Below are 24,718 nucleotides of genomic sequence, written 5' to 3' on the forward strand. Positions count from 1 at the left end.
AGTAAGACAAATATGGCAGTGGCTATTTACACTTAGTGGAATTAACATACTTTCTTAGCGATAGATCCTATTTACAATAGGCTAAGTTCAAGTCGCTGTAGATGCTATTTACAGAAAAAATGTACAGTGAAAATTGTGATATATTCTATTTACTATGTAAAAGTAGCAGTTCTTTGCAACAAGCTAAGTGTAAATAGTAATTAAATGTTATCCTTTATACTGGCAGATACATACTAGGCCCATGTGCACCTCACTATTGTTATATATTAACAGGATGCAATAATAACAGATTGTAAATTATTATATTTATTACAATTATAAATATTTGTATGTTTATTAAACACTAGATAGGCACTTTAATTCCACTTTTAGAATTTTCTTTTCATTTTTATTGAAAATAAATTCTAATGTGTCATGTGATGGGAAAAGTGAGAAGAACGAGCCGGACTCTAACCCAATCAATCGCGTTACAAGCTACTGTAGATTTCCATGCCAAAAACATTACTGCCTACACCATTGAAGCTGTTATTCACATGTGTCGTATTTAACCTTATGTGTCGATGGAGGGTGGAGCTACAGTAGATTTGCACTTAGTAATAGACACTCCAAATAATCTTGTTTTTAATTTGCATTAAGATTTACCATGGTAACTGACTCTGAGTATAAGTTAGCTCTCTTTCAGAAATGGGCTTGACTAACCCTGCTTTCTCAGGTTTGACAAACCTTCCATTCTGAAACAGGAAACCTAGAGTTTCCCTCATTTCAGGGTAACATACTCAGAGTTTTCCCTTAACCTCCTTTGTGAAACAGGCCCCTGGGCCACACTCCTCCCATCATGGCCCAGCTCTGGCTGAAAGGGTACATGCCATTGCCGACAGGAGGCCAGCAGTGCCACCTTGAGGCCACATGTGGGCCAAGTCCGTTTGCTATGTGGGTAGGAAATATAAAGCAGAATAGATATAAATCAAAACAATTCTCAGGGGTATAATAAATAGCAAACATGCAACAATGTAAAACATTTCTACAGTCGAAAAAGGATTGTATACATAGAATTTATGTCTTCAGTATATACAAGACAGGGCTATCACTTTATTGATAAATGTGAATAGTCATATTGAGAGAGGCTAGTTGTCACACTTTTCACTCCAGTTAATATTTTTCAGTGTAGGTTTGTATTTGTCTGTTCTGTTTATGTAACCCATAAGCACATACCTTGACATCTTTTAGCAACGAAAAAGCTAAATATTCCCACTATAAAGGATAAGATCATATGCTATTAAATTAACACACTAGTGCTTCCTAAAAGAACAAAGACTTCTAACCGAGTAGGCACAATATACGCCGTTCAGTTCCAAAAGAATGATGTTACCTGAACTCGAAAGACCTCCATGGTTTATAATATAGCAATTTATATGCAACAATTAAAAAAATTCTAAAGTAGCCTATTTCAGCCTATTTCTGAAATAACATTAAATCTCAGTGCTTCATTATGGAAGTAAATGTTACAAAAGAATGGGGTCGGTTAATTATATGTGTAAAGCATGTTCATCCAGTATACTGCCAGAAGATGGTGCTCTATGAATGAATTCAGCGCGACACCTGCGTGTGCGCGCTCGCACGTGAGTGGATGAAGGCTGGGATGGTAACTTGTGCTACCGAAAAGGCAGCATCACTCGCTCTGCTTCCTCAGCGATTCTTTCTCTCAGCAGAACAGTTCATTTGCTTAAATAACATCGGCGGGGCATGAACGTAGGATTCTTATCCAGCTGAATTTCGGATTTAAAGCGGGGAGAGGAGAGCGTGTGTTCCCTGGACATCATTTGGTGAGTGTACAATGTCATTCCATGGCACTCTGTGTTTGTTTGCGGGGTAATGCACTGTTTCAGCTTAGCTCAGTTCTGTCTTTTAAAGATGCCTGTTATTTTGGTTAAGATGGAGGAAAGTAGCACTGAATTTATTTCCAACGAACCTGCTTCAGTGTGCTGAATGAAGAGAAAAAGGAACTAATGTATCGTGCTCAGATTAACAATAGATTTTGGCATCGCAGATCTTTTTAAAGACACTGACCCAAATTAAAAAAAAAAAAAAACAAGGTGGGTGAGTGAAAGGTGTAGTGCATTTGGGAATAAAGAAGGATGTGAATTGTTTTCTCTCTCTCTTAAACACCTGACAAAGACATGATAGGTAAATCTGCACATCATTTGCAAAGGTTTTTGCTCTTCACCTTGAGAACTGTATTAGGTTGGAACTGTATAAATGGCTATTTAAAATACTTGAATCCAGAGCTACTACTGAACAGATATATATATTTTTTAAATAGTTTGAGCTCAGTTTGGTCCACTTGCAGCATTGTCGAACTGAATCTAAATTTTAAGATATCTACAACTATTACTTTGTCATTATGTGCTATTTATACAGAATATATAAGCACTGTGAAAAAGTAAGTCTATTTGGATGCATCACTGGATGTTGCTGTATACCCAGGGTGGAGGTTTAAAGCTCCTCACACTAATTAAAAGTCTTGTCTTTGTGTTCAGCTGCAGTTTAAAACATTCCAGAAGTGATGCTATGCGCTCAGTGTGCCCATACGTCAAGATAATTGTTGTTTACAAAGGCATTAATTGGCATTTCAGGTGTGAGTATTTTACAGTGCTGGAAAGGAGGTGATGACGCTTGTCCGTTAAGAGGGAATGCCGTATTGATCAGGAGAGCTGACTGGCAGATCTTTCCACAGGGTGCCTGATCATAAATTAGCCAGTTGAATGAGCTGTTGATGACGAGGACAAAGCTGGATCAAAGGTGTGAAATGTTATCTAAAGAATAACCCCCCTGTAAATGTCATGGTTTCACATGAAATGCACACTGCTTCCAGCATGTTAATGGGATGAAGGATGACTAAAGCACTGAGATCCTATTTATCAAAACATCTCAGATATCTCCTTGCTGTTTGTTTGTAAGCATGCTCGGACAGAGAGATAATGAAGAGCTTCAGTCTTGTTTGCTCTTACTGGGCCAGAAGATTTGGCTGGATCCTTATTAATTCTTCTCGTCTGCCGTCTCTCGGTTGTCTTCTGTGCAGTGGCAGCTTGCTTGAAAAGCACCATGTGTTTGGTGATGAAATGGGGAGAACACGTGAAGTGCTTTTCACAGAAATTCACTATTTTAACAGAAATATTTCATGCCTGTTTTTCACGCCCCTGCAGTTCAACTTGTGACCAGGTCATCAGGCATGAACGATGTTGAATTAAGATGAGAAGCACTCAATATAAATATCAATGAATCCAATGAATGGATTGTAGTGGCTTGTAGGTGGAAAACTGTATGTCAGTATTCTGATCCGTCATAGGTGCAGGTTACTAATCAGTTTAGATGTCAAGCTCTCCAAAGGCTAATTAAGCACCTAGAAAACCTGGCGTTTAAGAAGCTGTCTTCATATTTGCTGTTCCGTGATATGAATAATTTATTTTATTGATCACAAGGTGAGGGGTAGGCTCTGTTGTTAATCACGGGATGTATCCTGGGTTACAATGAGTGGTGGTTCAGATTTAATTTAGAGCACCATCGCATTATTTGCTCAGATTTTTTACCCCCTCATGGACACATGACAGGTACAGGTTAAACAAGGTCAGAATTCAGATGATATTTATATAGCGCAAACGAACATCATTTACTGGTGGGCAATGACAAGCTTAAAAAAAAATCCTGTCACTTTTTGTTGAATCAGTGAGGTCACTGAGGCCAGACGGGACAGTTTCGACATAATACATAATCATATGGGCAACCAAGGATCTTAATAAGATGATGATGGAGTCAGGTCTCATTTCAGCCGATTTTTAAGTTATCAGCTGTTCATTGTTCATCTGTGTAAGGAAACAGGTTTGATTTCCTGAGAATGCATTTTTTTTAATTATTATTATCAAAATGATTTTGGAACATATCGCATTAGTTTAACAGTGTCTGCCTGTAGTCTCAGCCTCATGGACCGTTGGCTGAACATCTGATGCATATGGCACACAAAAGTGGAAATACTTCAGGGGTTTCGAAGTCGTTATCGGATTGGTTGAATTATACAGGATTTCTGGGAGACATGTGGGTCGCGTTCTTTAACGTTCCGCCTCGAAACTAAGATACCATCGCGCCAAACCCACTCACGAAAGAAGAAAGCCATCATGTTTACACCTTTGATTATGACCGCTTATTTAATATTTAAAATTTGGGGCATAGAATCTAAAAAAAAAAAACGTCAGAGAGTTTTACAACACAACGGTCTGTTATTGTGCCAAAATGTTTATAACCAAAAATGTGACGCTGAAACAAAACATGCTATGATTGGTGGTTTGACATGTCGGCCAATGAAAGCTGCCATGGATTCCTTGAAGTTCTGGCTATGTGAGACAATGTCTGCCTAGGTGTTATTACAGAAAATATGAATATAGTGTACCCAAGGTAATTTGTCGCCATGGCAAAATGAGTTGGGGATTTAAAATGACTATTTCTGCAGGTTACATTTTCACACCAGTAGTCTTTATGAATGAGTCCAAAATCATTCACTGAACAGATTTCTTGAAAACTCTGATTCAGTCAGCAAAGAAACAAGTAACTTTAAAGTTACAATTTGAAGTCGAATAGTTCTCACTCAGTACGCCAAAAAGAGTATACATAGTATTCTAAAAACAGTAGGTGAAAAACTAGGTGAAGATAACTTACTACTCCTGGTGAGATTCTGAAGTACTTAACTTTTGAGGCCAAGAGAGAGGATTTGCAAATTGCAAGGAAGCCAAGTAACTGACACTGCAGGTCACATGACCATATAGTGGATGTAGTACATCCGAATTTAATTCATACTACCATATTCATACTATATAGAACATAATTTTTAAGGGGTCATAAAGTTCTAATTCAAATGCAATACAAATGTAGCACTATGCGATTTTGGACACACCATATAAGTGAGTTTTCATTGAATCATTCACCCAACCATTTAGTCAAAAATGCTAATTCATGCAGGGGTGAAACATAACTGGTGTGTCTTCCTCTGAGACATGGTTCATGGGACTGTGGCTTTTTTTTTTTTTTTTTTTTAACTATTAACTTTTTCAAAAATAGACTTAGCAATAATGTGTCTAAAATGTAAGTTGCTTCATTTTTACTTGTTGTATATTGAACTGGTGTGTAAAAGCAGTATCACACTCATTCATATTCTCACTTGGTGCTTTTAGTGGTTGTTAGATGTTCCATTATCTTCCTTGGACAATCCTACAGTTTTCCAAACATGTGCTTACTTATTTGAAATCTCATATTTCAGATTTCCCACAGTTTTGCCTCAAATATTGCTAAGATACAAAATAACTGCAGACACAGTTGTCAAGTACGGTACTGTCACAAGAAAAATGCGAATATACAACCATCTTGTTCGCAAAGGTGTTATTTTGTTCAAGGCGGATGTGTGAAATTAAGGAGTTGTAAAAAGATAAACAGCACTGTCCATTCTGTTTTCCAAATCAAGGTCATGTAAGTTGGATGACATGATCACTAGCATTTTAGATTTTTTTTTATTGGAGGTGCATAAAGGAGTTGGAGATTTGTGAAAGCGTAGTATATCCTATAATTCTTTTGAATTTGACATTTTTTATGCTTTTAAAAAGTATCAGGATGCTTTGCTGAGGTTAAAATATAACTTTTCTGCTTGTTTAACTCTACATTTTTGGTGTTTTCTTTTCCACACATGATAGAATGGTTGCTTTATATAGTCTTGTTTTCATGCTGTGGAGGGAAATATTTCTCTGACCGGCTGATCCTCATTTGCTGAGTCAGTAGAGTCTGTGTGTGTGTATGTGTGAGTGTGTCTCTCACGGTATTGATTTTCCTTTTTTCTTTTTAGAAAGGGTCTAAGAATCAAACAGTAAACACTAGCTAGGGAGAATAGAGGGTTAATCATATGGTGCGGTTTCTCTTCATAGCTAAATCCCGCCAATTGCCCTGTCATATCATGTTCCAGAATATGCCCGCATCCTGTCAGTGCGTTGCACCTCAGCTGCTTTGCACACCTTGAGCGGAAAGCGTTCAACACCAAGCTTGCTATTTTAAGACCTGCATTTTTAGCTGTGTGGAAAAGTAAATCAAATGCATGGTTGGACCCAGCGACACCTTTGATTGGCAGATGGGTTCTGCTCATTGAAAAAGGTGTCTAAAAAGGATAGGAGATGAATATAACAAAGCAAGGTCTTCGTCATAGTCTAACTGTAATTTTACACACTTTTGTTTTTAAATTATGGGATTGAGGTAGTGTCACATGGTGTACTATTACGCAGATGTCTGAAGCTCTGTTACCAAAATTGTGAAGTAAGCTATGACATTATAAGGGGATAGTGGGGTAAGATGTACATTTGATCTCTATATGATATCTCTAATTTGTGAGTCATTACAAAGGCAGTGCCATGAGCAGCTGATGCACACACAGCGTTGGCCGCCTGCAGGTTTAGCAGTGGAAACGAAGACCTCAGACCCCTTTTCCCCAGCAGAGGGTGCAGTGACTGACTGATTACCCCAACCTTCTCTGGGGTGCTGGCTGCAGAGTCATGCTTCACTGCATGTAATTATCAGGGATGAAACCATTTTCTGAGTGTTTGCCTTTTCCTTCCCTTCTGATCCCCTTGTGTCATCCCTATCCAAATACTAAAGTGCTACTTGATAGAAGGGCCACCAATTATGTGGCCAACATTCAGTAGAAACAAATGAAAATGTAAAATGCACAGAAAGGACACACTACGCCTTATCTAAATATAGCAAATCTTGATGAAAGTCTCCATCTTCAGGTGGCGAATACAATACAAATAATAAGCAATTAATCACAGAGCCAACTGTATTCGCAGTATTCAATGCTATATTAAGAAAAAAAATAGGAAAGATGAGAAAAAAATAGAAGAGACGGAAGGTATTTTCCCCCTTTTTGATTTTTTCAGGATTGTGGAGTGGCTAAGTGATTCTTGAAAGTTTTGATGGTTCCAGCTGTTCAGGTGGAGGTTGATCGCTCATTCCACCAGAGAGGAACAGAGAGGGTGAAGGTGTTGGAGAGCGACTTTGTGCCTCATTGTAAAGAAACAACAAGGCACCATTTATTCAGGAGGGAGCATACATTTGTGGTATGTATGACATTTATGCTTCAACTGAAGAGTTTCAACAGAGGAGAAGGTCATCTGTGAATAATGACTTGGGTTTGAGCTTTAGATTCTCGCCAGACCATGCGGGGTGTGAGATACACCAGAGGGGGAGTGTGTATCTCATGAGTGACTGCCCAAGGTGTAGAGCTGGTTACTGGGGCATCACTTGAAGCCCCTCAGCAGAGCACTCAGCTGGAAACTGTAGCAACCATTAGCAGCGTGGTTACCATGACATCCATCCAACCATTGAGGCAGGCTTCCTGGCTTGACTCCACTGGGAGTTGTGATGGCTGGATTTTAGAGGGAAGTGGGACAAACCATTGTGACGAATGGAGAAGCAGGAGTTTTTGCCAGAGAGAATGAAGGCCTAGTTTTATATAAACACAGGTGGAGTAATGAAAATCATTTTCTGCTAGCTTATGCATCCATGTGCTGGCAGACTTGAATGAATTGCTGTGTAAATATCATCAATTGGATTTTGCAAGATTTATTGGTTGTTTACCATCCAGGCTTGTATTTATGGTTACCTCAATCTCACACACAAAGGTTTACAACAATCAGTCCCTGAAAAATCAATTCTGAGAAAAGTCTGGAAGCCACCGGGCCATACTGTACTGTCTCAGATGCATGCAGGGAAGAACTATTTTGTTGAATTGGAACCATGAATGGTCCATGACCATGCAGTAGAGTTTAAATACATCACAGAGACTGGTCCTGCTCCCCGGCCATGTAATGAATCATGGTGGAGGAAGTTGTGGTGGTAAGAATTGGACAAGCAGTGTGTTCAAGGTTACCATGGACCTTCATATCTGCTGAGAGGGCACATTGGTCAGGGTTTTTTGGAGATCGTAATAACAGGTAATGCTGCGGAAATTAAACCTGTTGTTTGTTGTTGTTGTTGTTTGTGCTTGTGAGGTTGTGCTTATTCATGTATATTTATAATTTTGTATTAATTGATGTTTTTGTTACCTTTCATGAGTGAGTCTTTCAATTTCAGTAGAGAAAATTGCTTTGACCTTTGACCTTTAATTGTGCATTTTCAAAAAACTCCAAAGCTGCCCTTCCAAATTCTCTAATAGCTGAATAATCTAACCTTTGCACAGAAAAGAATGCATAAAAGATATTGTTATTGTTGTCAAACTGTGTTGCTGCTGGTTATAACTGAAGTTATCTGTGTCGCGGCACTGATGTGGTGCAGAGAGCGTGAGAGAGTGAATGTGGGCTTGTTCCGTCTCGCTTTTGTTTGAACAAGTGTGTTCAGACAGTGATAAGGAGGAGAAAGGGATATAGTGGCGAGTCAGGCTCCTCCGGTTGGGCACTTCTTTTCAGTGCCAGGATCAGGTTGACCTTGGAGATAATATTGAGCCTTATCCCCGTTTGTCACGGGTGAGGAAAAACAGATTATACTCTCTAAATTCACTGCTGACTATAGAGCCTTGATGGCCTCCCACATGAATGACATCCTCAATCTCAGTGCTTATTGGTTTTCCTTGGAAATCCATGCCTTCTTGCCAGTGACTTTTCACTTACTTATGTTGCCCGCCTTTTGGTAATTTGGCACCTTCCTTAAAGTCTTATCTATTGTAGTGGAATTGGAGCTGAAAAGAAGTGTGAAATTAAGTGATCTCTCAAGTCAGGATGGTTGATTGTTCAACAATTTGTCTAACTAGTAGTGACTAGTGAGAATATATTTATATACTGATGTAGTGGCTCCATTCGTATTCATATCTAACCTATCCTATAGTTTATTATATTCAGTGATGCCCATAAATTGAAAAATCTCTCTTTTATTTTTACTGTTGCATTACAGTTTGACAGCATTGTAACCTCTGAAGCCTTTCGAGTATAAAGCAGAACTGTTTGGTCTCCATTCTGTATTGGCATTTCTTCTACTACTTTCAACACTCACTTGAATTTTCTTAAGCCATCGTGCACCAACTAAATGAAATAATCAATGTGGTAATCAGGGGATTTAATTTAAGATTGGCTGTTTCTCACAGCTGCTAATTACTGCCGCTTATGATTGCATTGCTGATGAGAGTCACCCGTTATTATCAAGAATAGCTTATTGCAGAGTGCCACAAGAGCCTCCTTTATATTCGCAGCATGAGTTTGTGACAGTTGTCTGTAACAAACAGATTAGACACAATCTTGCAGTGATGAATGGCACAACTATTGCTGAAATGGCACTTATGTTTTACGCTGTGCTGGTAAAATCATTTCCTACCCCGACTTCTCTCGCAAAGCTTGGATCGTATTGAGAATGACATGATTGTCTAGCTGTGCTAATTTCCTAACTTTGGTCCATGTGCATTGGAAATGAGATGTTACAGTGATTAGACCAATTACTACAGCCACAGGCAGATTGCAGCAGGGTGTCCTCATGTCCACCTGCTACAGAGATTGCGCTTCCTTTGGTGCCTCTCAAAACGTGATCTTTCCTGGCTAGTCTCAATCACACAGTCTCATAATCATGGCCCAGTTCAGCCAGCCTACTGCTGTGTGAATGGCACAAACAGGTCAGCAGGGCTACTTAAATTAGAACCTCATATGGATTCGGGTATGCTTTTGGGGCTTTTGATTTGTTGGGTCGACCTTTTTACAGAGTGTACACCATATTTAATTTGACATGAGTAAAAATATGGCTGTGAGGGACAGAAATACAGTCTGTTCAATATGTCATACTGTTGTATTGACATTTAAAATACCTACATCTTTGCAGCAGATAAAAAAGTTGGATATGATTTCTGAATGAAACATATTAAGTAGCGGACGTTAACCTAGAACACCCAACTAATAGGTAACCCTCCAATTAGTCAATTATGAAAGCATAGGTTTGAACATGCTTCTTTCATGTGCCATTTTCAAACTCAATTTCGTCAGTAAATTAGACTGATTGGAATTTTTATGGTTTGGTGCAAACCACAAAAACCACATATGGGGAAGCCATGGCCTAATGGTTAGAGAGTCGGACTGGCAATTGAAAGGTTGTGAGTTCGAGTCTCGGGCCGGCAGGAATTGTGTGTGGTGGGAGTGCATGTACAGTTCTCTCCCACCTTCACTACCACGACTTAAGTGCCCTTGAGCAAGGCACCGAACCCCCAACTGCTCACCGGGCGCCGCAGCATAAATGGCTGCCCACTGCTCCGGGTGTGTGCTCACAGTGTGTGTGTTCACTGCTGTGTGTGTGCACTTTGGATGGGTTAAATGCAGAGCACAAATTCTGAGTATGGGTCACCATACTTGGCTGAATGTCACGTCACAATAAAACTCTATAGAGCAATGATGAGCATAAGTCACTATTAGAACAATGCAAGAATAGTTTATTCTTTTGAGGTGTATGTTCGATTAAAGATTTGCACTAAAGTGCACTAAGGTGAAAAGTGCAATTTATGTGTTGATTATTTGATTTAGACTGGTAATGGGCCTTGAAGACTTAGTCAACCAGCTAATTCACCCAGTCAGCAAAAGCTAAATGAATTCCTGCCAGTCAGCAAATGTTTATGACCATATTTTCTGGTTAATATGCAAAATGTGCAAAATTAGTTTTCTTGCAACATCAGTCAAACGCAAATTAATGTTCTTACAGCCATGTGTCTCCAAACCAGTTTTATATTGTGAAAGAAAAAATGTATTATTAAATTTAGCAAAAGTGGCAGCAAAGACATTTATAATGTTACAAACTTTTTCTATTTTAAATAAATGCTGTTCTTTTGAACTTTCTATTCATCAACAAATCTTGAAGCGTTTATAAAAATATTAAGCAGCACAACTGTTTTCTGCTGTGATAAGATGATACATCTTTTGAAATAATTTGTATTTTTAGCACCAAATCAGCATATTAGAATGATTTCTCAAGAAAGACTGGAGTAGTGGATGCTGAAAAAATGTAGCTTTTATGTTACCTTCTAACATATATAGAAAACAGTTATTTTAAATTGCCATTTGTTTATTTATTTGCTGTAAAATAAAGACCTGATGAATATAAGACACTTTGCTCAAAAGCTACAAATTGTAGTGTTTTACCAGAATATTTCTTGTCATCTTTTAGACCATTTCATGTACAAAATAATGAGACAAATAGTAACAGGAGTCACATCCAAGACAGTTGGCAGAAACAACTGCACAGATTCATATCCTAGTTTTTCCTAGTGAGCTTAAATGTAGGCCATTCTCTGTTATTAACTGACAGAATTAATAAAGAAGCTCTAATTTCAGTCCTTGATTTCAAATGACAGGAGACAGAGCAACTCTGTACAGATAACCTGACAATTTATTGTCTGTCACACTTCTCCACAGGATCCAAAGCTCTTTTCTGTAGAAAACTGAATTATGTGTATTACTCAGAATTTAATGGCTGACATTAACAGGTGGAGGTAAAATGGAGCCATCATTCACATAAGACATTCATATCTGCTGAACTTAAAGCTGAATTGTAACATGAATTGACAAACTTTGTCCATGTCTCTCTCAGAACTTGAATGGCTAAATTATTGCTCAATTTTATTTTATTCAAAAGTATTTTATTTTAACGTGATCACTTCTTGTGCATAAACATGAAAGATTTGGACCAGAACATGGACAATTAATTAGGTAAATTCACAAGAGAATAAACTCTCCAGCTGCTCACTATAGTATCTTCTAAGTGCACTACGGTTTTACAGTCTTACTTGTCTGGAAACACAAGCAAGAGTTTCGTAAATATGACTAGAAAGAGAATATTTTGTTCTTTCAAATGTTTGAACTGCAGTATATTTGTAGTCTCCAAATGACCCATGCAATAAATTGTCAGAGATGTTTGTCAGATGCAGTGAAAAGGAACAGCTGAATACATTTATGTATGTGGTAACATCTCTGATATGAATCACATTTTACTAGTGAATTGAACCCATTATGATTTATATGGTGTTTTCGAGTAGCGTTTTACAAAGAAAATGATGTCCAGTCGCATTACATTAGAGGATGCCCTACATGGCAAAGCACGATTGATAGTGATAACGGTACATAAGTATACAGTCTCTGGATTTATGATGACATTTTTCTATAAATCTGGAATATGAGCCCAATGAGCTAAAAAGAAAAAAAAGACAAAACAAATCAGATATACTGAGAAAACACTTGATTATGAGGGTTTGTTGCTGGTGTACAATATGGAGCACCATATGGTCAAATAGTGTGATGGGGCCCATTTAACAATAGAATATATATATATATATATATATATATATATATATATATATATATATATATATATATTAAAAAAATAGGTTTGTCGGTAGTACTAAAATACAAAATAATACTAATACTAAATAAACTAAAATGCTGCTATTATAAACTTAAAACTAAGCAGTAGTGAACATTTTTTTGCCTGGAGCCTGAAAATGGAAATTCACTGGTCAGATGTGGAAACCCTGTGTAACAACAACAATTTCACATACAACTGTTATGACATCCAGCGTATTCTAATCACTGAAGTTGTTGCATAATTGGTCCGCGTACTTCAAAAGGTCATATGAATAATGCTTATCCTTAGAAAATATCTTCTTATGCCCCGATATAACTGCCAAGCTAAGTTGGTTTTGTGTTAGGTAAGGAAATATTTCATGTTTGGAGATTTGCATGTTTCGGATTTCACTCTCTGAATAGCACAGCAGATCTCTGAGTGTGTGAATCAATCATATACTGCACTCCTCTGTATGTTATGATAGAGAACTCTTTGCAAATGCATGCATGCACCCTCTGTTTGCATTTCAATGAACTGCTTTGTTTATCGTACACCTCCACCTGTCCTGTAAGGTCATGTCTTGTGTGCTGGGATGTAAGATCCATTCTTCAGGCTTGAAATGCACTGCTTTATTTCAGACTCGTAATCTCACTGCAACGAAGGGAATATGCATTTCAATGCATGTAAAAATAAACCAATGTACAAGCCAACCCCATTGCTGATAAGAAGGTTATTGTGTTTATTCTACACATAACAAGGCTGAAATGGAACATCAGCGCGCTTATGGCATTATGACCGCAGCACAAAAAGAAATAATGGCATCGGACAGTTTTTTTTTTTCTTCAGATGTGCAACATTAATAGCTCTATAGATTAGTTTTCAGTTTTTTTTTTCATAGTGGCCTGTTATGCATGAATCTATTGGACAGGGGAATGACTGAAAGAATACAATACTCTGTACTGGAATGATATAAAAAACAGGGTTTTTTAAAATCTTGATGGCATGGGACCCCAAATATGGTCCTCCTTTTTAAGATATATTGTTTTCTGTAAAATCGTGTTGACTGTGTGCTCTTTTTGCCAACTTTTAGAGAACTATCAGAAATATTCAAGTTAATTTGTAGCACTTTTTTCAGATAATATTGTTCAAAGTGTGTTTAAAATTGTTAAAATATTTAAGTTAAGACATTGATAGCAACATGATTTAATTAGTACATTTAATGTTTTTTTTTTGGTTATTTATTTATTTATTTATTTATTATTATTATTATTATTATTATTTGTAAGGATTATTTCCTATTATTGACCACAAGTGGATGCTAGGGGTCCACAGAAAATTACATAAAAAAAAAAAAAAAAACTTGTCCTAGTTCTCAACCTGTGGCCTGCTACACAAAAATCATTTGCAAATCTATTCTGGCAGATCTCTTGAGGGCTGAGTGCATTAAACTATTGAAATTCAATTGTGGACGATAAACAGATTTGATAAAGTGTTGGATAAAATGTAAAATCTGGGTCCTGAAGGTACACCAGCTAAGAACCACGGCTTAAAAATGAACCAAGGTTTGCTTGGTGCTTCCAGGCTTGAACGAATGAGCGAATGGGAGTAAAACAGAGGAGGATGATTGGTGGGAGTGAGTATTTGAGAGTTCGGGTGAGTGTTCTGTGGGGGATTAGATGAGGAAAAGGAAAAGGAAAAGGAAAAGCGGGTGGGTGGGTGTTGTTGATAAACAGCTAGGGTGGGTTTATTGTGATAGCAGTGTGTCAATGATGGTTTTAGTGGAGACAGGCTTGAGTTGTGTAGGCAAAATAAAGTGATGTGCTGGCACACCTGAGCAGGGACCATGGAAATGGATGAGAGAGAAACTCTATCACTCCTGCCCGACAACTGCCTCGTGCAGCTCAGGTGGAGGAGACGGGTGGGAGGAAGAAAGCAACCTGGTGTCACTCTTTTATGGAGATGTTTCCTTTCAATGGGGCAAGCGTAGCCTAGCGTGACTGTTTGCACGGTGTGCATTGAAGCTGCTTTGACTTGGAGGCTCAAGTGCGGACCTGGAGTTGTCCGACCAGCTGCCAAACTCCTTGAGTGCAAAGATTTTTGACACATTGCTCGACTGGGCCAGAAAACAAAAAGTTATCAAACATTGCAGAGCCGAGGGACATCACCTTTGCTGGAGTTACACCCAACAGTGTAAAACAGGAAAATACATTTAAATACATTTTTGCTAAATAAAAGTTTTTTTTTTTTTTTCACGCAACAAAAATCGTACAGACTACAAATTAGTGTATATAGTCAATTTCCTTTACATTTTTGTATTCATTTATTTAAAAATATTTCATTTAATGTTCAGCATCATTATAAAGTGAAATGGAACATTTTGGAGTGGGATTATTCTGTGTTTTTCTTAAAGTGTCCTGCTCCACTGCCCAGTTTAGCTCATAGGCCGCTTTCTTATCTCAGCTGGAAGATTGAAATATCAGACCTCACCAATGAGCTTGGGCAGCCGGCTCGGAAATAGATCACATGTGAGAGGAACAGCAATTACATGTCAGATGCCCTCTTGCAAAACAATACAGTTGTAAACAGCATTTATGTGACCAAACTGCTTTGGTAAAGACTGTTGAGTCACTTTTTCTTCTTTGGGTAATTGTAGCTCCTTGTAGGGTGATGTGTGACTCTTTCTAGGATCTGCTCTCGCTGTTTGGATTGTTCTGGTTTGTTTATTTGCTGCATGCGGGTGCTTGGCTGGCTTCCTGCAGCATTAACACAGGGATGGAACTCACAAGCCGCGTGGGATGGAGGGCAGTGTGGCTGCCAGACTTCCTGCCCGGGAACCAACGCAACGACATGCGCAATATGCAGGGAAATGACTGGGAGAGGAGAGTAGGAGGAAGAGAATGAGAGACGGAAAAAAAAACTGCAGATTTCCCCCTGACACTTTCATCCCACTCCTTTGGGTTTCCATGGTCAGTACATGGAGCTGTCCATTGATTTTTGGGATGCTTTTCTTGTCTCTTGAGCATTGAATTTATTATACTACAAGAAAGTAAACAAGAATCAACATTAATATACTACATGGAAGTCAACATGAAATCAAAATAGACTCTTGTTGATTATTATTGTGTATTTAATCAGTGCATATTATTTTATTATAAAAGCTCTTTGCAGGGTTTTATTGATTGACTGATTGATTGATTATCCTGTTACACTGAGAAGTAGGTTAAATAACATACAGCATTAAAATGAGTTGGAAAAATAACTGTAGGTACAGTAGGTAGGTATTTAGATAGTCAGTCAGTCTTTCTTTCTTTCTCACTCAACCCCCAATTCATTGTTTTTTCATTAATTTATTCATTCAATTTCACTGAGATGTGCATAACATTACCTAAGTATAATGGTTTGGAAAAGCACACATTTTATTTATTCATTCATTTATTTTTATTTTCATGTTTCAGTAAGCAATGCATTACATTGCAGAAGTAAAATGGTTTGCAAGAATAACCTTTTCATTTTTTTTTTTTCTTTTTTTTTTTTATTATTTTCTTTTTTTTTTTTTTATGATGCGATCTCAAAGTGACTTCCACAAAATGTCTTTGTATCTTTGATAAAGTCAGTTGCATGATTGGATTGCTTGACACCTCAGGTTGGAAATGTTAATGTTGACAGTACCAAAGCTTATACCATTGTTGCATCCCAATTAACATTCTGCCTGTCCTAAATAGTATTCGAAATTAGAATTGGTATGTCCCTAATTGTAGAATGTTGAAATGAGTATTCCAAATTTTCCAGTAGAAAAATTCAAAGTGCAGATCCGTGCATACTCTAATGGATAATATTGCACACAACACATTGGAAGAAGATTCGATTAGAACTACAAACACACTGACAGACAGATAGAGAAAGGGGTTGGAGTGATAATATCTAACCTGTTGAAAAATTTTTTTATAAAATTTTATCTGCATTATATTTCATCTGCAGCAACATTGTGAATTTTATAATTATACATTTGGTCGTTAACTTGTAAATGCATTATTATGCAAACATACAAGCAGAGTTCTCGGCATGATAGACCTCCAGCTGGCAACGTGCCTCTTAATTTCTCTCCAATACAGTAGGAAACTGAATTAAACTAAATACGGATAATATTATGTTTGACAAGATGATTGACAGTGCAGTTTAAATGCTGACAGGATGTATGTAACTAAGCAACAGAGCGACCGTTAAAGACACAGATATGACGAAGTAGTATGTCCCAAAGCTTGTCTACTATTCTGCTACATACAGTACTCAATGTATTTTTTATTCACAAACTTTTTCCTTCACTTTTATGACACAGCACATGATATAGTTGTAGCTTTTGATTCTAGTATAGGCAATATAGCGTCTTCTTGATGGATATGTAATGTCACAGGTGGGTGTTGAGCCATTTGTCCTGGTGGAGTGTCAATAATAAAGGTCAGTAGAGGATCATATTGACCTGTCATATTGAGAATATGAGATATTTTGTTTTTGTTTTTCCCCCTTGCCTCGCAGGACTGAAATGACAATAAACCAATTTTACTTAACTCAAGAAGACATATACCAGAATCCTTGACTCTCACATAAGCCCTGCAGACCATGTTCTAGCATTTTCTAGCTTTTTCCAGCCAGGTTGGGCCTTCAGACAGTGGATGGATAACAACTCCAAGGCTCAATCAGTTTCTATTCACTGGCCTGCCAAACTGTTCTCTGGTTCAGGCTGGAGCAACAGAGGCTTGTTTGCCAGTAAAAGTGCCAAGTGCTGATGAGACAGAGGCACATAGACAGTTACAACCTGGCAGCCTTATTTTAGCCAGGGTGACAATGAGTCTGTCTGCACCTTCTGTCAAAAATTTCCAGCCCTTCTCCCTGTTTCTCAGTCTCATTTTCCCCATTTCTGTCTCTCCATGTGTGACATTCTCTGTTTAGTCTCTCTTTTTTGTGCCCGCCATACTATAAAACCACATTAGTTTATGAAGTTTATCATTGTATAACTAATCGGTCTTGATTGTCTTGGCAACGTTGTCATTTTGGATTCATCCTTAAAAAAAGTTTTCCTTATTTCTCCCCTCTCTCATATATAGGCTACCCCATTAAAACGGTCATTACAAGGTTGATGAGTGTGTTTTAAATAAATGGTCTCCGTTCTCTCTGGCTTTCCCTGAACATGGTAGGAGTTATTTGGGTGGGAGGGCTGATAGATGTATATTGTCAGTCTACATGCATAATGAGGCATCAAGCAGTTTGTTAGATGCAATCAGTAGCTGTGGCATGAACTGCTGTCATGTAGCATGTTGCTTCATCTGAGACCCCAGATGAGAGAGAGATGGTGGGAGATCTGGCTGCTTCCATTTACAGATAAACACACCAAGTTAGTTCCCTTTCGGTCAGTCACTCTCGACGTCATGTTGGTGACTGAAGAATTGGGATATCCCTTTGATGGACCCTTTGATAGACCAATGCACATTGGCATGCAATTATTGTTAAGGCAGCAGTTGCTATGCATACCAGCTTTTTGCTTAGGAGTTGAGCGACAGCATCATTCTGCTCCATCCAAGTGTCCTGCTTGTATGGTTTCTAGGTGCCTGGTCAGTGCTACCCAGCCCGTCTCACTGGCTTCTGCGGACCATCAGCCTCGGCAATGCGATTCAGTTCGCCAGCATCCCCCCAAGTTCAGCAGTATCCGCTTCACTACAGTGAAAGCAGCCAATGCCCCTGTTCTGAAATAGCAGTCTTACTGGCGAAGGATGCGATCGAGCCAGTCCCTCGAGCTGATATGAGATTGGGGTTTTACAGCCCTTACTTCATTGTACGCAAGAAAGGTGGTGGGTTACGGCCAATCTTGGATCTGCGAGTTTTGAACCGGGCCCTTCATTGGCTACTGTTATACCGCCTGTCGGGTTACAATCACCTCCAATTTCTCCATATACACCTAAACGGATGCTATATGTGTATTTGCTTCCGAAAACTCCTTCGGGAAGGATGGGGCTTCCACAGCAACCCTGTTACCAGTGGAATGGATACGTTTTCTCAGTGTTATCCAGTCTCACTCAGTGTGCTAGTGCTTTGACAATGGTGAGTGGAAATACTTGTTCCGAGCCCCGGCCTACAGCAAATAGGGCCGCAGGTGGCTGGTATAGGGCACTGGAAGGGGCAGCACCCATGCCACTTTGGTAAGTATCCCAATTTGTCAATCACAGACGTGACGTCGAGAGTGAGCGACTGAAAGGGAATGTCTCAGTTATGTATCGTAAACTTCATTCCCTGAAGGAGGGAACAGAGACGTCACATCCCGTCGCCGCGGTTGCTAGACCACCACTGAGCCTCCAGTTCACCGGTTCGGCTCCTCAGCGAAAACCTGGTATGCATTGCACCTGCTGCCTTATTATAATCAAGCTATGATCAGTGGCAGCTGGATGCAATAATTGCATGCCAATGTGCATTGGCTCGTTTAATTTACACTCAAAGTCATCGGTCACTGACGTGATGTCTCCGTTCCCTCCTTCAGGGAACAAGGGTTACAGTACATAACCAGATGCTCTTGGCGCACTGACAACATTTATTATCACTATCCCTTTTGTCTAGTATAAATCCACAGTAACCATCACGTTGTTGCTGAATAAAGACTTTTTTGACTCTCTATATACTAAAAAATAATGAAGAGGAGTGTTCCTGCCCCACATTTTTTTCCTTTTCCAATAATCTGTCATTCAACTTCAAGCTCTGTTCCATAACCTAGCCTCACTTCCTACTGTCTGCATAGGCAGCTACCTTTTAAGGTATCTTAAATGCAATGACCGCTTATAAGTTAATGATTTGGAACACTTTTTACAAGGTAGTGAATCCATTTGTCACACAAACTGCACTCTGCATGCGAGTATGAAGTGGGGTTTCATATTAGCACGTGGCACAATAAGCTTATAAATGCACAGCACTCGAAAATATTGAGATGAAATACTTTGAATAGATGAAAAACTAGAAATGTTGTCTTGGTAAATAATTGAAATCAGTTTGATCTGCAAGATATATTAAACTGCAATAAAATTATTACATTTTTTACATTTATTTTGAATATATATATATATATAAAAAAATTACTTAAAAATATGTATGCCAATAAAAAAAAAATCGAAATATTAAAACGAAAATGAAAACTGATATTTATACAGGTATATACTGTATATACCTTCATACTTATGATCAATTAATTAAGCATGATGATAAACTCTTAGGCTGATAAGGTAATTGTAAGGTATTTTAAGTTTATATAAAAAAAAAAAAACCTGTGTTCTTATGTCTGTAGCTGAATGAATGAATGAACTAGATCAGATCGCTTTAAAGAAGCCACACCAGGCCTGTAAGTGTTTCAGTAGATCATTTGTATATTTTATCCTTGTGTTTACACTCAGAAATGACCTTTTAGAGTGAGGTCTAATTGGATAAAGTACATTTTAGTGCTTAATGTACGAGAAGAGAGAACTCTTTGCAGAGTAAGGTTGACACAGGGCTATCCACTCCAGAGGCCCTCAGAGATCTTTAACTGCACCATTTGCCCACTTTCATACTGTACCCAGGGTTTAGAAGATGGTAGCATTACCTTTAGCAGGGCAAACCACAGTGAGTTAAATGAGCTGTATCATTGAAAAATGCAACAACACATTACCCAGCAGCTCACATTTGTTAGCCAAGATGGAGAAGGAGTTGTCAAAAAAAGTTAGACAGCAGGCAGTAGGAGAAACTCCAGCTTAAAAGTATAGTACTTGTGTTAAAGCATTAGTTCATTCAGAAAAGACGCACTTGCAAAGCCTAATGTCGTTCAAAACCCATATAAATTTGTTTTGCTGACACAAAAGGAGATATATGAAATCAATGTTTTACATACAGCTATACAGTCAATGAAGGCTGGAGCTTCAATGAAGACTCAAAATAAAATACAATAAAAAATATATTAAAACTTCATATACATTTTGTGCAATGTTCCAAGTCATATGATGGCTTAATAACTTCATCAATTTATAATGATTGAAACTAAACGAAATGCTTAAATTCAAGAACCAGTTGAACCCTGATTCTAAACCAAAACTTTCTTCTCAGGGTTAACAGCCACAAATAAAACCATTATTATTAGTTCCCTTATAATTCCCTGTAAAAACCACAATGGCTGTTCTGTTTTATTTATAGATATTGTTTGATTGGAGTCATCCACTTCCTCAATTAATGAAGCATATGGTTCTCATATGGTTAACCATTCTAAATCAATAATTAATGTTTTAAAATGTAGGTAAGTAAAACATTAAAATAGTCAATGGAAATAGGAGCGGAAAAAAACATTTGCCAGTTGCTTTTCTTTATCCATTTGTCAATCAAGTTAAAAAAACAAAACAAAACAAACAAACAAACAAAAAAACACTGGACAGTTCACCTGTAGAGACCCCCAGTCAGCTTTTAGGTGTGGCGGGATTTCTGTTGGCTGAATCAACATATCAGTTTGCTTTCTCACATCACAGCTTTAAATCAGCAACTTCGCTGGCTAACAAATGCATTAATGTGGCCAGCTGGATATAAACATAATACAAACTTATGGTAAAAATTGTGACTTTCAACATTTGCATCAGACTTGTGTTTGTTTTTGTCACATCATTTTAACCACTTGAGGAGCTGATATTGTTTGTGTCCTCTCAGCAATGACAGCAAACATACTGCTCTTCTTTCTCCACTAATGCAGGATCTAGTCAACAAATTATTTACTTTATAATGATATGAAAACATGTACTGTAGTATAATGTGTACACACGGTTTCGTTGTCTGTTATAAATCAGCGACTCTGAAGTGTAAAGCTGATGCGGCAATCAACTATCGGCACCGATTAATCGGCAAAACTGACACATTGGTCGACCTCTAACCAGAATTATAGTTAATGGAAGAATTTGTCTTTTAAATACAGATATTTTGTTGCATTATAATGTTTTCTGGTACAGAACATCCCTCCCGTGACATTTAGTTGTTTATTTATCTTTTTATCCAGGCTTCCATCAGGGCATGTTTGACATTAGTACTCGAGGATAAAGACTAAGGCAATTCATTCTGCAGACTAAGCCAATCTTCCTGAAGAGAGCTGGCAGGAAGTGAAGCGCTAGTCAGTTCAGTCTTCCAATCAGCACAAAAGTTGTGGCAGATATTTCTTCACCATAGGCCTTAGTCAGGGTAGCACAATATTAAATTTTTGACAAGAATAAAAATGAGGCTGTGAGGGATAGAAGTACAGTTTGTTCAATGGATTTGTACTGCATTTTAACAACATGCCAGTAGTTCAGCTAACAAAACTTTACAAAAAAAGAGGTTTTGAAAGTTGGAAGATTTGTAATTTATGTGGTCTAGTTACTTTATACTAGGCTTGGGCGGTATCCAAATTTTGATACCGTCAAACCTCCTCCCTATTTTACCTCGGTATATAGTATTACCGTGAATAATTAAAAAATGATGACGTAAGACTGAGACAGCATCACCAAACTGTTGGCTTGTGCCTAAACCATTCAGAAACTGAATACCAAACACTAATACTGAAACAATAACAAAATTACATGCACAACAATATTAACAACTTTTATTAGCAACAAAGCAATAGTCAAACAGAATTAAATTACTGTAACATAAACATACAGAACAGTTTTTGCGTGGAGATGCGCACACAAATCAATAAAATCACTAGGGGTGTGCATAGATATTATGTACAGTGTTTAGACGATGCGTTTCATACTTTTCTGGACCTTGACAGTTTTATTACCAGTATGTGTGTTCCCTGGGAATTGAACCCATGACCTTTTGCTCTGCAAATGCAATGCTCTACCACTAAATCAGAAGAACACTAACAATATTAGCACATTATTGTAAGCCTGGATTATATATTTGCCTTCCAGATCTGAGTATTGTAACACATACAAGACATCTCGGCAGGTTGCGTCTGTCAAGTGATTGCATTTGCCTGAACTTCTGACTTCCACAAGTCTTTATTCCTTTGAATGCATTGAAGAGGCTTTGGGGTGAATTATGTGAGCATGTGTGAAGGGAAGAGTGGAGGAAGGTAAACAATGTGGAAATGGTGGTTTAAGCAGGCATAATCTGATTTCCAGAACGTCAGACGGAGGCACACTGTCATGTCAGATGAGGCTAGTCATCTTTATTAACAAGGGAACAAAGTTGGCAGGCTCGGCCACAACCACCACTGAGCGTGACAAAATATCCAGAGATTGTCCTACACAACCATTTATCTTGATCTGAGTCCAGCTAATGCCTAGCTCATTTATTATTTGGAATCTCTTTCTAATCGATACAGATTCTTTATAGGTTGTATCAATCACGTGTTTGTACATCCTGACATTTCTCATTTGCCACTGTAAATAGACCGTGTGGGTTTATGAGATTACTGATGCATTACACTTTACTGAAAATGTCTGACTAGTTGCTTTTGGCATGATCAAAGAATGCATATTTATAATTTTTAAGGGATAGTTTGCCCAAAAATAAAAATTGCAAAATTCTGTCATTTACTGACCCTCATGTCATTCCAAAACTGACTTTCTTTATTCTGGGAGACTAAAACAAGATATTTTTAAGAATGTTGCTAACGGTTTCAGTTTTCATTGACGTTCATTGTATTGAGAGAAAAGGATCTAAAGTCTGGTTGCCAGCATTCTACAAAATATTTTTTGCATTATGAAGGAAAAAAATAGAAAGTCATACAGGTTTTGAACAACATCAAGATGAGTTAATGACGAGAGAAGTTTTGTTATTTTATTAAAAATGACATTTTGCTGAAAAGCCCTCCTGCCAAATAAATTTATTTTATTATTACAGATTAAAAGAAGTTCAGCATTACATCACTTGCTCACCAGTGGATCATCTGCAGTGAATGGGTGCCGTCAGAATGAGAGTCCAAACGGATGATACAAACATCCCAATAATCAACAAAAATCAATTTACTTGTGAAGTGAAAAGCTACGTGTTTGCAAGAAATAAATTCATCAAGGCATTTTATATTTAAACCATAATGTCTGGCCAAAATATGAGTCCATAATCCATAATAACACTTGGTGAAAAAGTTTGTCCCCTGTTGTCCTCTCACATAACAATACACCAACATATTTGTTTAGAATTGTAGACACTTTTCGCTTACAGTAAAAAGAGCTTGATCTGTACATATTTCACATCTGATTCAGACTAAACAAGCACTATTATGGATTAGAGGACTTGGAAGTAGTGGTTTGAAGTTAAAAACTTCTTAATGGTGAAATTGTTTATTACTAAGCAGTTTTTTACTTAACATGACATGAATTGATATACTGGAGTTGTGTGGATTACTTGTGGATTATTTCATTTTTATTGGTGGTTTGAACCGACATAGGATCCATTAGTGGGTAGATTATGTAATACTAAATGTAACCCAATCTGATCAGATGTAGTAACCAATAAATACACATATTGGATAGCCTGAATGTATTTAAAATTTCAGCAAATTTTCATGTTTGGGTGAACTATTCATTTAAGTAATTGTACTGTGTTAAAATAGTAAAGCATAATAAAATATTAAATGCAATGTTTTTAAGGACATCGGTTGAGTTTGAGAACCAGATGAGTCTGAGTGAGTTTGTGAATATATCATTCTGTTTTAGGATCATTACATATGTTTTCTTGCATTCTCTCAAATATCATTCAGTCAGCACAGCAAATCTGAACCCTGATGATCCTCCGTTGATGAAGAGTTGCTAATAAATGTATTTTGTCTTCTCCAGAAGTCATGCCAGTTCCAGAACAGTCTGCCAAAGCAGAGAACGCCACCATGCTCAGTCCAGGACTGAATGCTTCTAATGATGATGGATCTGAGACTGAGACCACCTCTGCCATTCTGGCCTCGGTGAAAGAACAGGTAGGGCTTTTAATGTCCACTGTCAAGTCAAGTCACCTTTATTTATATAGCACTTTAAACAAAATACATTGCGTCAAAGCACCTGAACAACATTCATTAGGAAAACAGTGTGTCAATAATGCAAAATGACAGTTAAGGGCAGTTCATCAATGAATTCAGTTATGTCATCTCTGTTCAGTTTACATAGTGTCTGTGCATTTCATTTGCAATCAAGTCAATAATATCGATGTAGATGAAGTGACCCCAACTAAGCAAGCCAGAGGCGACAGCGGCAAGGAACCAAAACTCCATCGGTGGCAGAATGGAGAAAAAAACCTTGGGAGAAACCAGGCTCAGTTGGGGGGGTCAGCTCTCCTCTGACCAGACGAAACCAGTAGTTCAATTCCAGGCTGC

The 24,718-nt window shown here is 37.9% G+C and overlaps 1 protein-coding gene across 3 annotated transcripts in view; it reads left to right on the forward strand.

The window, feature by feature from the left end:
* Positions 1-1,612: 1,612 nt before the first annotated feature.
* The window catches only part of LOC113066243 (catenin delta-2-like), a 291,904-nt gene continuing 268,798 nt past the window's right edge, over positions 1,613-24,718 (forward strand). For 2 of the 3 annotated variants that reach the window (XM_026238062.1, XM_026238064.1), the window contains exons 1-2: positions 1,613-1,823; positions 24,192-24,325. In XM_026238062.1, the coding sequence (XP_026093847.1) occupies positions 24,197-24,325 (129 nt within the window). In that variant the 5' untranslated portion in view covers positions 1,613-1,823; positions 24,192-24,196. The remainder of the gene's footprint in view (positions 1,824-24,191; positions 24,326-24,718) is intronic. The other variant, XM_026238063.1, reaches the window with a different exon arrangement.

Source organism: Carassius auratus, chromosome 49, assembly GCF_003368295.1.
Source record: "Carassius auratus strain Wakin chromosome 49, ASM336829v1, whole genome shotgun sequence".
Taxonomy (NCBI): Eukaryota; Metazoa; Chordata; class Actinopteri; order Cypriniformes; family Cyprinidae; genus Carassius; species Carassius auratus.